The sequence below is a fragment of the Trichechus manatus genome, unplaced genomic scaffold (assembly GCF_000243295.1).
Source record: "Trichechus manatus latirostris isolate Lorelei unplaced genomic scaffold, TriManLat1.0 scaffold00136, whole genome shotgun sequence".
Lineage (NCBI taxonomy): Eukaryota > Metazoa > Chordata > Mammalia > Sirenia > Trichechidae > Trichechus > Trichechus manatus.
Window position 1 is genome coordinate 2,646,594 of NW_004444072.1, and position 13,255 is coordinate 2,659,848.

Consider the following 13,255-nt stretch of genomic DNA (forward strand, 5'->3'; position numbering starts at 1 on the left):
TTAAACCTTTTCTTGAGTTCTTATAATAGTGGTCTCAAACAATATTTGTCCTTTTTTGACTGACTAAATTCATTCAGCATAATGCCTTCCGGATTCATCCATGTTATGAGATGTTTCGCAGATTCATCATTGTTCTTTATCACTGCGTAGTACAAAAAAAATAATTTATTGACCTAAATAAATTGTGGAATCTCATTTTATATTCAGGGTTTTTTTTTTTTTTTTAAATTAAAACTCATATATTATTGTGTGCTAGAAGGTGAAGATACAGTTGTGAAATTTCATAGAAAAAAATGCTGTATATAATTGAATAATCCTTTAAAGTATTGATACTTATTTCATTTGTTGTAGGAAAACTTCCATTACTTTGATAAAAGACATTTGGAAAAGTCTAAATAATAGCTTTATTTTCCTGAAATTAAAAGTATATGTATTCTTAAAATATTATATAGGGACTATAATGGGTTTGGCCCCTCTGAGGGAGTTCTCCGATTTCTATTATTACTGACCCAGTTAAGCACAGATTGCTAGAAAGTTTTTTTGTTGTTGCTGTCACCATTAACTATCTTAGTTTATTTCTACTTTGTATTTCTTGACACTTCTTAGAAAGCATGTTGAGGGAAACACAAAGTGACTTCTCCCAGCCAGGGTAGGCGTCACCTCACTGTCTCATCATGGCTGTCATAGTCATCATCACAAGTGGAAAGTTATTTGAGACTCACGTCTCATCAAACAGCTGGAGCCTTCCCTTCCAGACTGATACAATCTCTGTCAAAGTCTGGAAGGCAGGGGGAGTTCTGAACAGGATACCCAGAAAAAGAGCTGGTTCCGGACTGTGTAGGCCTCATTGGGTCATCTAAAACACAGGTTAATGTCCAAACAACCTGGTCAAGGTATAGTGGCACCAATGAGAACAGAGCTTGGCACACAGTAGGCACTCAATAAATACTGATAAATGAATGAGATGATTCTACTTTAATACACAATATACACACAAGGTAGTTGAACAAAATGACATAACTTCCCTCTTCAAGGTTCTGTTAAAAAAGTAACATTGCTCATATGGCTATTGTGTGCAGGAAAAAGTAGATTAAGCAATAAATAGCATACAAGTCAGAATAAGCAAGTCAGCCTTCAGGTTTCTCTTTCCACAGGTATAAACTGGGTCCTATGCTCCTTATCTTTCAGAGAAGGCAAAGATCTGCTCTGCAGCAATTAACTTTGGCATAATAGAACACTTGGTAGAAAGTTGGAGGAGGGGCTCAGAGTTTAATTTCAGCAAACAAATCTAGGTCCTGTGAATCTCGCCTATCAATATTCATTTAAGTGTAATAATTAACAAAGCTAAAGAGAAATCATTTGGAGACTATCTGTCCTTTGATATTATCCATGCTACTGCACCCCTTCATCATGGTGCATTATTGAAAGAGTAGATTTTTTCACAGACACCAAGAGGAATAAACAGCTCTTCATGGAACCCCTGAGCTGGAAAAGTTGTTAAAGGTCAGCTGGTTCAATTACCAGAATACAGCCAGAAACTGTAACTGTGAAACACAGAGCTATACATAGAAGGAAGACCACAGTTCTCTGTTGCCACAGCATTTTTTGTTTTAATTAAGCCAATACATCAATCATCTCCTCATCACAATCCATTCTTTTCTGTTAATTTTTAGAAAAAACGGGGATACTATAAAGACATGGAATTATTAGAACAGTATTTCAGTCTTAGCAGCATGACTATATTGTGTGGCTATTTTAAATTAAGGAAAACATGATATGAATTTTAGTTTATACTGCTATCTTTCTAGTCTGAATTAGAACTGAAGATCCTTAAAGTTAGAAGGGAGCCCTGGTGGTACAGTGGTTAAGAGCTCAGCTGCTAACCAAAATGTTGGCAGTTGGAATCCATCAGCCGCTCCTTAGAAACCTTATGGGGAAGTTCTCCACTCTTCTATAGGAATCAACTCCACAGCAACACATATATTTTTTTTTTTTTAAAGTTAGAAGGGACTTCACAGATCATTTTAATATAGGCTTCCACTTACACAGAAACCCTGTCTATAGTATATTTCACCTAAAAGATTATATAATAAAAGACTAAAGTAACAACTTCAAATACTTGTGTGTTTTAAAATTTTACAAGAGCTGCTGAATGTTGATTGCTATTGCTTCTATTTCTTAAATACCCTATTTTTTTCTAGATTTTGAACAAAATGATATAATATTAAAATGTTCTCTCTTTATATTTTAAATCATTGCCAGTTACTGTATATGGAGATTGGTCAAGCTGTCCTTTAATTCTGTTACTATAATTCATAATACTAAGCTTGTACTTAAAAACTTATTTCAAAATCAGGTTGTAATTCTTTTAGGTAAAATATAGTAAGTACCTCTGGCTAATCATAGCACAAAGATGTCTAATCTCAGAACTAATTTGTCAAATACTGTCACACAGCACCTGTGCAACAAGAACACCTCGGTGTGGGCTGTCACACGAAGTGTAGTGTTAAAATAACCACAAAATATAGCGTGAACCATGTTTTGCAAGGAAAGAGGCTGGTGCACAATTAATAGAAAACCTACATCACAGCCAGATTCAGCATCACCAAACTATGACATGAGAGGGACTTTTGTTTTAAACAACAGTGCCACTCTGTGGCTATACAATGGTAGTGAACTGATAAAAACAGGACGAATGGAGGCAGGCAGAGTGAAAAACAGGTTTTGGGAAAAGGCAATGATAGTACTGCAGGCAAAGAGAACTGCTACGTTGGCATGGTAACTGTACCTTGGAGGTCAGTTAGAGTCTGGACAGGAACATAAACCTGAGCATCGCTTCCTGTAACTACATCGCCTGGATTTCATAAGAAAAAAAAATTAGATTTAATAAAAAAAGAAATAATCAACTTTACTTTTCTTTCATACTTAATGTTGTAATACTTTCATCAATCTAATTACGAAAAATATGACACAAAATACAATACAAGCTTAGAAAAATTAATATATTTTAAACGGGAAATACTTTTTAAAAAGTGTTTCCTAAAAAGCTTCTGCTTTTTTCTTTTTAAAGAGAAAAACAAGTTTCTATTAGTCTAGAGTACAGGAAACTTCAGCAATCAAAAGATTTTGCTCAGCAGATTTCATGATGCTACAAATACTGGTATAATTTTATATTTCTTTTCTGAAAAAGAATCGTTCTTTTTGAAAAAAGATTTTTATCCAAAAGTTATTATGTCATTTACTAAGAAATAGACATGCTTTTGAAATTGATATCCTCCTCTATCAGACAAAATTTATTATTAATAAAACTTGAAACCAACTTCTTCAGTAATAAGGTAAAGACCTAAATAAACCTATATATCAAGCAAAATGTTCTAATTTCAAATTAAGTAATGAAAAGATTTCATAAGTTACCGCATGTACTCAGAAATGTCAACATGCAAAAATAAACCTGTGAACTGCATACCCTTTAACTTGATATGGTAATTATAGGCAAGATTTCATTTACAAATTGGGCTTGTAGTAAATGCCTAAAATAAAGAATAATTCAAATTCAAAAGGCAATTAAAACTACAGACAAAGGAAGTAGTAGGAAGAAAAGAAGGCATTTTAAGGGCCCAGGAAAGGAAGTGACAGGAAATCTTGAGAACTCAGGGTACGCTAACATTTAGAAAGAAGACTTTTGGTTCTTCGATTTCCTTCCTGGATGACAAAGTTCAACACTGAGCACACTTACTGTGTAGAATCATACTCTGGATATATCACCATCTGAAGGCTTATGCTATTTTGAGGTTAACAAGCTAAAAAAAAAAGCCCTCTTTAAAGTCACCACATTTTCTGTGTATGATAATGTATGATTAATAGACTTGCTCCCCTCTAGCTTTTATACAATGAAAAAAAAAAAAAAACTCAATTTCTGAGGTAAATAACATACCCTTGGTGCCCTGACCACTTGCTACAATTATGATTTACACCATGGCCAGCTCATCTGGAAATTGTTGGGTTGTAATTATATCCTTCCCATAAATTAACAGTGCCTGCATTTACATTCTTCTATTTTAACTGAAATAAATCTATAAATAGAAACATACTCCAAACAAGTGATAAACAGCTTTTAACAGAACTAGCTAGGTCCTGAATTTTCATAATATAGTTAACTCTCAATTCACTGATAAACGGTGTGCCTATATTCTGTGTATCTGCTAGAGATTTTCAATCCTATGTTTGGCCCCATTTTATTCTGCTGCTTCTCAATCACCTATTAGTGAACATTTAGAGACTGAAAGCCCATCTTAATATTAAATCTCACCCAGAAAATCAGGGGCGAACATCTGTGCGGCCTCTTCCTCCTTCACTACCCCATCCCAACACATACACAAACCACACGAGAATGCATTTCAAGCAATACATACGTGAATTTTGCATTTTCCATGTAACTGTTCCCAATGTAAGCACAAATAATCAAGAGTTAACTAATCTATGAAAACCATATGCACTTTTCCTCCTCATAAACAACCATTTCTTCAAAACAACTTCCAAATTTTTCTAGTAGAGAACAGTAAAACGGCCATTACATTATCTTTCCTTAAAGGCACTAAGCAGATGACCACTCTGGGATAGCTAGAGGTCATATCCCAGCACAAGTCTCCTGACAGGCTAAATATTGTGCTCACTCGTCTCTGGGACCAGGTGCCACACTTGCAGATTTGTCAGTGTGGCGGCAGAGTGGAGATACCAGCATAAAGAACCAAAGTTGGAGAATTGTTTTTCATGGTAGAGTTAACAAACATATCTTTCACCAAAAGAACCATAGATTTTTAGAGCTGAGAGGCTCCACAGGGATCAGTCCAAACCTTATTTCATGGTGAGGGAACCAAGGGTCAGAGAGCTTCAGGGTTTTGCTGACGGTCCCACGGTGGGTGAATGGAGGGAGAGCATCCAGCCACACTAGCTTCTACTTCTATAAACTCCGCCTTTTACTCTATTTTATTCAAACCTCTCTGCAGGGAGGACATTAGCAGGAATATTCATCTTTGAATACAAAAGCAGACAAGCTTCTTTGGGAGATTGACATGAGAAGTATGAACCATAAATAAAAAGACAGACGAGTTGCCAAACAAGGCCACTTTCTCTCAGCACAGGGATGAGTTACAAAAGCCCTAGTGATCCTCATGTTCCAAATACTTTGCTTAAGTGCTCTGTTGTCTCCTTATAACTGGGGACTTGGTTTTCATCAGTTGTTCCATCTTCATGCACTTCCTTTCTCACTTACTGTGATATTAATACTTGACATTTCCTTAGAGACACAACTTTATATTTCTATAGTCATTTGGCTTGGTTCCTCAGAAAATTTAAGCTACAGCATTAAGAGATTCTCTGACTCATTTGCCTGCCATCAGTTAGAATTACTACTGACTACGGCTTGCTATCAAAGCAATATTGAAATCGTATTTGTTTAGAACAATAAAACAGTACAATTAAGAAATACAGAAAATAACATTCATTTTCATTCTAGAAGTGGGCATGTCTCCTGGCGTTAAAATACATTTAAAACATGTTAATGATTTGAAGTCTCCTTTTCTTTAAATCATGTGTGACAGCTCTACATTAAACAGGAAAGAATTTAATTTAAACAAGATATTCTTACATAAGGTAAATTGAATATTCTAATAAAATTTAAATACTAATTATATTGTTTAATATTCCTATAGGCAAAAAACTATAGAAAAGAGAAAATGTGATATAACCAATGAAGGACTACACGTATACACATACTCACTATTGAGTAATATTCGTTATCTTGCATCAGTGGGAAATAAAATCCATATAACTTAAGTTTACCATTTTAAATGTCTATACTTTAAAATTTTCATAATTTTGGGTGCAATCTCTTCTTTAACAGAGTATATGGAACATTGTTTACAATCTTCTTACTGATTCAACGTTACTAGTGTTATTGTCAACACTAGTTAGTAAACATTGCTTAACGTAGGGATCCCATTAAGACAGGAATGAGGCAGGTGTCAGGATGTTTGCCCCAACACTAAACGGTCCCAGACTTGTATGCTCTGTGAGGTCTTACAGAGTTGCTTTTTGTAGATTTTCTGCCATTAAGTTACTATTTCTTGTTTCTGTAGCTATGAGTTGGAATCGACTTGATGACAATGGGTTTGGTTTTGGTTTTGAATAGCACAGATAGCAGAGTCCTACCATTAAAAATAAATGTAGCTGTTTCTATGAATAGGAGGAGCTAATACACTGTCTCTTTGAAAATAAGTAAAAATTAAGAGTACAAATGTTCTGAGTAAGAACCTGAAGAGCTTTTTTATGAGTAAGGTACACGAGGGAGATGAGGCACTAGAAAGGGCCCTGACAGAAGTGAGCCTACCTGAGTCTCAGTAGCAGGAGTGCTACAATAAGCTGTGTGACCTTGGGCAGGCGCTTGCTCTCCCTCATACGATGAGAGATACGGACAGGAGGCTCTCTCAGTTTTCCTCTGCTCTTAACATTCTATGGTTCTAACGTTTAGTGCATGGACTCATACAGTTATTTCAGCTGCCCAAGATTTTATTTAGCTTTTTCTTCCCTTAAGGTTCTAGCCTGTATTCCTCAGAGGTGAAGCAGTTGGGTCAGAGATGGTAAGGCTGATGGTAAGCTTCCTCTACACCACCGCACCACACTGGTGAATGCTATGACTAGTAATGCTCATGGTACTAGCACTTCCATCCCGATTCTAGTCAGAGCATTTTTATACAAAGTTGGTAGAGAACAGAGTCAACTGATCTCAAGTTCTGAGTTCTGATAGCTTGTGCCTTCATACTGTATGGGTACTCATAAGATATAAACGTGTTTATATACTAGGATATAAATGATAAAAAAATCTTAACTTATTTCATAAAACGTTCTTAATTAAGAAAACCACAGGATCTGATATTCCAAATTAAAAAGAATAAAAATATAGCATCTTATTTACTAAGTTTTGCATTCATTTGTATTTCTGGCAGGCTGGATAGGCAGGTGAGGAAGTCCCGGGCATACAGCATGTTTTCTTCGGATTTACTAGTATTTTTTCCTTACCTTTGTTCAATTGCACTGGCATGCTTTCTGATTTCATCAGCCTCTGCTGCTGTTGCTGCTGTTGCTGCTGCTGCTGCTGCTGCTGCTGCTGCTGCTGCTGCTGCTGCTGCTGCTGCTGTAAATGAGGCTTCGGGGCCTCTGCTGAGGTCCGGGTGGGAATCCCAGCGGTGGAGGAGCTGCCGCCGCTGCCACCAGGTACAGGGCCACCCGCACTGCCTGGGGCCACTGCTGGGGAAATCAACTTCCTTCCAAAATTAATCAGGCTATTGGAGACCTTATTTATGTTCAAGGGAGCACCTTTGGCATTGGTCCTGGAAAATAAAACAGAAATTAAGTGAAGAGACATTATTTAAATGAGAAGACACCTCTACTTCACATACTGCATTGGTATAAAAACGTATCTTATCTGCTTTGAAAAAGGCCATTTGCTAGGTCCGTTACAGTTACATATAGTGAGAAGCAAAAACAAAATACTAATCAAATTCTTAAAAATGTGGCTTGTGGAAAACAGTCTTCGTACTTCTCATTCATTCAACAAACAGAGCCTATTACATGCCAACTTTGTGCTAGGTTCTGGGGACACAACTGTCTAGAACATAGTTCCCCTCATGAAGCTTCCAGTCTAGTAGGAGAGAAAATTCTTAATCAAATAATCACATACATAAATGTATGATTAAAATGTGAGGTAAGGGTTATAAAGGGGTAAGCCCTGGGGTGCTCACAGAAGGGGGCACCTGCGAAGCAGGCTCCAAGTAGATTTTCCATATGCCCTGGCACATTGGAACCAAGTCAAATTTAATCTCATTTTGAAAAATAAATGTGTCTGAGAGTCATGAAGTAAATTCATAGAAGTTATGTCAAGTGTCCAGGTCATTAAAGCTTCAACCCAGCCCCACCCACCTCACTACTCCCCATCTCCCTTCCCCTTTCCCTTTTCTTGATAGCATTTTTCATCATCTGACATACCATGTATTTTACTTATTTGGTTATTATTTGTCTACCTCCTCCAATCCCCTTTCAAATGTAAGTTTCATGATGGCAAGAATTTTTGTCTCTTTCGCAAACTGCTACATTTTCAGTGCCTAGAACATTAGAGGCACTTTATTAGTATTTGTTAAATGGCGACTGCATCTATGGTGGTTGTTTCTGCTGCCCTTGAGCTGGTCCCCAACTCATGCAGATGCAGCACACATGGAAGGAAACACTGCCTGTTCCTGAGCCATCCCCATGATCAGGTTGTGGCTGAGACTGTTGTGGTCCACAGGATTTTCATTTGCTGATTTTCTGAAAAAGATCATCAAGCCTTTCTTTCTAGTCTGTCTTAGGCTGGAAGCTCTGCTGAAACCTGTTCAGCATCATAGCAACACACAACCCTCCACTGACAGATGGGTTGTGGCTGCATGAGGTGTACTGGCTGGGAATCGAACCGGGGACTCCTGCATAAAAGGTGAGAATTCTACCACTGAGCCCCAATGCCTCCCATCTACCTTAGTCTGTCTTTTCACCTGCCACAGTGGAAGAAGAGTCCCTGCTGCTAGCCATGGCCAATCTCTCCCTCTGTGCTCTGGATATCATCTCTGATTGTTGCTCCTGCAGTCCTCCTCCCCTGGACCATCATTTGCTCCTTTCTCAACTGTATCATTCCCATTAGCGCACGCACGCATGCACACACACGTGTATGTACGTGTAACTTTTCCTTTGAACCCTCATTCTTCTTCAGTCATTTCTTTCTTACTCACAGCCTATTTTTTTGAAGGAGGTATCTTAACTTGCTACTCCTTTTTCCTCAGTCTTTGGCCCACTAAATCTGGTTGTGGCCGTTGCTCTGGAACCACTCCTCAAGGTCTCCAATGACTTCTTCCATGCAGATCAAAAAGTCCATTCTTATTTTACCCTATCTTTTAGCAGCAACCAATTCCCTTAACTCCTATCCCCCCCACCCCTTCTTGGCTTCCACAGTGTGCCATGCTGGCATGCCTGTGCTATCACTGTATCAGCAAATGGAGGACATCAAGAAAATAGTTGTTAAATGAACTTTTATTTTCCAAATGATTCATAATCTTGTAGTATCTCAGAGCTAGTATCGTGAAGATCAGTTATGATTATAAATTACTGTAGGTGTAGGAGGTAATCCAACCCCACAATAATACCAAAGTTGGTATTTTTATCACCCAAATCATTAATAGAAGTTTATTTTCTCACACTTTGCTTCTTTTCATAAAAGTGGAAACTAAAAACCAAGTTTGAGGGATCCACTTATTTGATTTTGGTTAACTTGAGTTTTACTACATTTCCTTCTCCCATATCTACCTGGCAGCACTTCCAAAGTAATTCTCCTCCTTTTTATATGATAGCTGTATCCTTGGCATTACTAATACAGCTCTAAAACAGAGCTGATCCATGGTTCTATAATAACAAGAGAAAGAGTACCATACTTCTTCCTTCCATAAAGTTTTTTCTAATAGTACTAATATTATGGGCTAGGTATTGGAGACTTAGATTTCTTTGGAGTTTAAAACCTGAAATTCAGCTTTATAAAAAAAAGACCTATTCATTTATAACTTAACGAAATGTGAAAAAAAATCATTTTTCAAATAGCTCCCTTTGCATCAAGTTTTATCTTTAAAGAATTAGCTATTTAATGCTCTTCCAAAAATTCCTGAAAATAAAGTTTCTTAGTGGAGTTCAGAATATGCAGAGGTTATGCCCACTTATTTTCAGTTTCCAGCTGCTTTCTAATGAAGTAGAGCATTCTCATCTTAGAGATACTATGTGGTTAGCTGAGAGAAGGTACTCAATACATGTTTACAGAGAAGAATGAATGAATGCCATGAAAGGAACCCATCAATTCTGGATGAAGGAGGCATTCACCTCCGGCACTGTATTCCAGTCAGCAGCCTGCCTGCATTCCCATTTCTTGTGAGTGACAGTAGAAAGAAGAGTTATCATGATATTGCAGTTGTGTTACATTTTAGTGTTGCTTGTCTGCAAGTCAAGATTCATAATTCACAAATATGAAGAAGTTATAATGTTGTTACCCTTTTTTATAAACAAAAATGTACTAGTCAAATTCCCATACTGCCAGCTGTAGAATTTATATGTTGATAAAAGTACTAAGAAACTGCTAGAGCATTATCAAGAGAATATGGTTAATGCATCTTTGTTACTAATAACCATGAAAAACATATAGATCAAGTGCATGCCGAGCAATTTTTCATCGGAATAGCTCTTAAAACGGGATGAACATAGCTTTCCTTTTTTGAATGGTTTTTTTTAATGATTTTCTCCCTCATCCACTACCAACTGTTTCCAGAAGAATATTTTCTTTGCAAAAACAACCATTCAAGCCAACTGTATGCATTTTTGAGATATAAAGACCTGTAAACTACGTACTTCAAGGAAAGCATGCTATCCATTGCATCTTTCTCAGTCAGGCATGATAAGTTTTAATCTAATGGTTTGAGCAAGGTTAGCTAATTTAGATCTGAAATATGAGGGGTAGTATTCTTCAAATGAAACATAGAACAATTTTCAACAGTTTATTATTGGCTGTGATATGTACTATTAAGTCATGTATGCTAAATTAATGAAAATACAGTCATCAGAGATCTTATGGACAGAGCGGACTGGATTGGATTAAAGATGGAGCTCAATGTGTGTATAAATAGTACTGAAATAAACAGCAAGTGGAATTTGCAGTTAACAAGACACTGAATATCAAATCTAATGAGTGATCACTTCTGTGTAATCAGTCTCTCATTACTACTGCCTACAACATACTGTTATTACAAATAGTACCATCTAGGAGGGACTGTTTTGAAATTGTGTCAAGAACTCACTCTAGCACAACTTTCTTTAGCAGGTTAAATCATAGTAACAGGAGCATTTCCTGAAATGCTTGAAAACACCTGTACCAGAAACCAACACTGACCTGGCATCATTGCTGGGCCCCTTTGTTTGGTTTCTGAAACTCTGGAAGTGGTTGACTCTTGCTGCCTTGATCTCTTGCAGTCTGTCTTTCTAACCTGCACTCGCCCAAAAAAGCTTCCAGGGTTCCCAATGGCTTCTTAACTGCCAGTGCCACAACCTGTTTTCAATCAGGTTCTGAAGCTTTTAAAACCACATCACCTCTTTAAAAATTCTCTATACCTTTCCTTCTCCTGTACCCAAATCTTAACACCATCTTATTTCCTTTTTATTTGTATTTTTATTTTAAGGCCTGATATTAAATATCTAAAACTAGTTTACTTTTCAAAATAAAAATGTAAGAAATTTGTCTATATTTTTGTCAAAGTATCAGTTTTCAATTTATTTTTCTCTGCTTTCTAATTTATATTTTTCTTTGTTATTTCTTTCCCTGTCTTCCCTACGATTGAATGTTTGGGTTGTTCATTCACTTATTCATCCCTTCCTTTTTCCAATGAAAGTTTTTAAAACTAAACATTTGAATCTGATTATAACAATGGCATCCAAGTCTCCCTCCTCCACCCTCCATTTTCAAAATAGTCTGTTGTTTATTTCTGATTTACTCTTTGACTCAACTGTTATTTAGGTGCATTATAAAATTTCAGATGTTTGGGTTTTACCGGGGTCCTGGTGGTGCAATAGTTAAGCATTTGGCTGCTAACCAAAAGGTCGACAGTTTGAATCCACCAGCCGCTCCTTGGAAACCCTATGGGGCAGTTCTACTCTGTCCTATAGTGCCGCTATGAGTCAGAATTGACTCAAGGGCAATGGGTTTGGTTTGGTTTCACTGAATAAAAACAGAAACATCAGAAGGATGGAAGTAGAGAAATGTTCTGATTTCTTCAAAAGGATTATGTTGTTGTTGTTAGATGCCCTTAAGTCGGTTCCAACTCATAGTGACCCCATGTACAACACAGCAGAAACGCTGCCCAGTCCTGTGCCATCCTCACAACTGTTGCTGTGTTTGAGCCCATTGTTGCAGCCACTGTGTCAATTCATCTCGTCAAGGGTCTTCCTCTTTTTTGCTGACCTTACCAAACATGATGTCCGTCCCCAGGGACTGGTTCCTCCTGATAACATGTCCAAAGTACGGGAGATGAAGGCTCGCCATCTTTGCTTCCAAGCAGCACTCTGGCTGTACTTCTTCCAAGATAAACTTGTTTGTTCTTTTAGCAGTCCATGGTATATTCAATATCCTTTGCCAAAACTGTAATTCAAAGGCATCAATTCTTCTTTGGTCTTGCTTATTCATTGTCCGGCTTTCACATGCATATGGGGTGACTGAAAATATCAAGTTTTGGGTCAGGTGCGATTTAGTCCTTAAAGTAACAGCCTTGCTTTTCAACACTTTAAAGAGGTCTTTTGCAGCAGTTTTGCCCAGTGCAATATGTTGTTTGATTTCTTGACCGCTGCTTCCCTAGGGGTTGTTTGTGGATCCAAGTAAAATGAAATCCTTGACAACTTCAATCTTTTCTCTGTTTATCATGATGTTGCTTATTGCTCCAGTTGCGAGGATTTCTGTTTTATGTTGAGGTATAATCCATACTGAAGGCTGTGGTCTTTGATCTTCATCAGTAAGTGCTTCAAGTCCTCTTTCCTTTCAGCAAGCAAGGTTGCATCATCTGCATATCACAGGTTGTTAATGAGTCTTTCACCAATCCTGATGCCATGTTCTTCTTCTATAGTCCAGCTTCTCAGATTACTTGCTCAGCATAGAGATCAAATAAGTATGGTGAAAGGATACAACGCTGATGCACACCTTCCCTGATTTTAAACCACACAGTATCCCCTTGTTCTAACGACTGCCTCTTTTGGTCTATGTACAGGTTCCACATGAGCACAATATAAGTGTTCTGGATTGTAGGAACCACAAACTTAAAATTGACATCAGTCCCTTGAAAAAATTAAAGGCTAGCAACAACAGCTTATAATATTTTTACCAATTACTTAGAAATGCACGCAGCTTGTTACAAGTAGCCAGTATGGTTCACTAAACACAAGTCATGCCAAGGCAACTCTATTTCCTGTCTAATAGTGGTAAGATCTGTTACATTTCGTCAAGGTATGTCATTACCTGTGTATAAAATGGAGGATGATGCATGCTTGGTTATAACTGAATGACTGTACCCCAACTGTATTGTTCAATATTCTAGCATCTATCAAGGGCTCTTGGTAACAGTATGTGTCTCAGGCTTGGTTCACAGTCCTGCTC

General features: G+C 37.4%; 1 protein-coding gene across 15 annotated transcripts in view; it reads right to left on the reverse strand.

Annotated features, from left to right (window-relative positions):
• TBC1D5 (TBC1 domain family member 5) overlaps positions 1–13,255 on the reverse strand; it is a 657,932-nt gene that overhangs the window by 102,838 nt on the left and 541,839 nt on the right. For 13 of the 15 annotated variants that reach the window (XM_023739548.1, XM_023739547.1, XM_023739544.1 and 10 more), the window contains 2 exons: positions 7,078–7,388; positions 2,789–2,854 (listed from right to left, as the gene is read on the reverse strand). In XM_023739548.1, the coding sequence (XP_023595316.1) occupies positions 2,789–2,854; positions 7,078–7,388 (377 nt within the window). The remainder of the gene's footprint in view (positions 1–2,788; positions 2,855–7,077; positions 7,389–13,255) is intronic. The other 2 variants (XM_023739549.1, XM_023739552.1) reach the window with 1 other exon arrangement.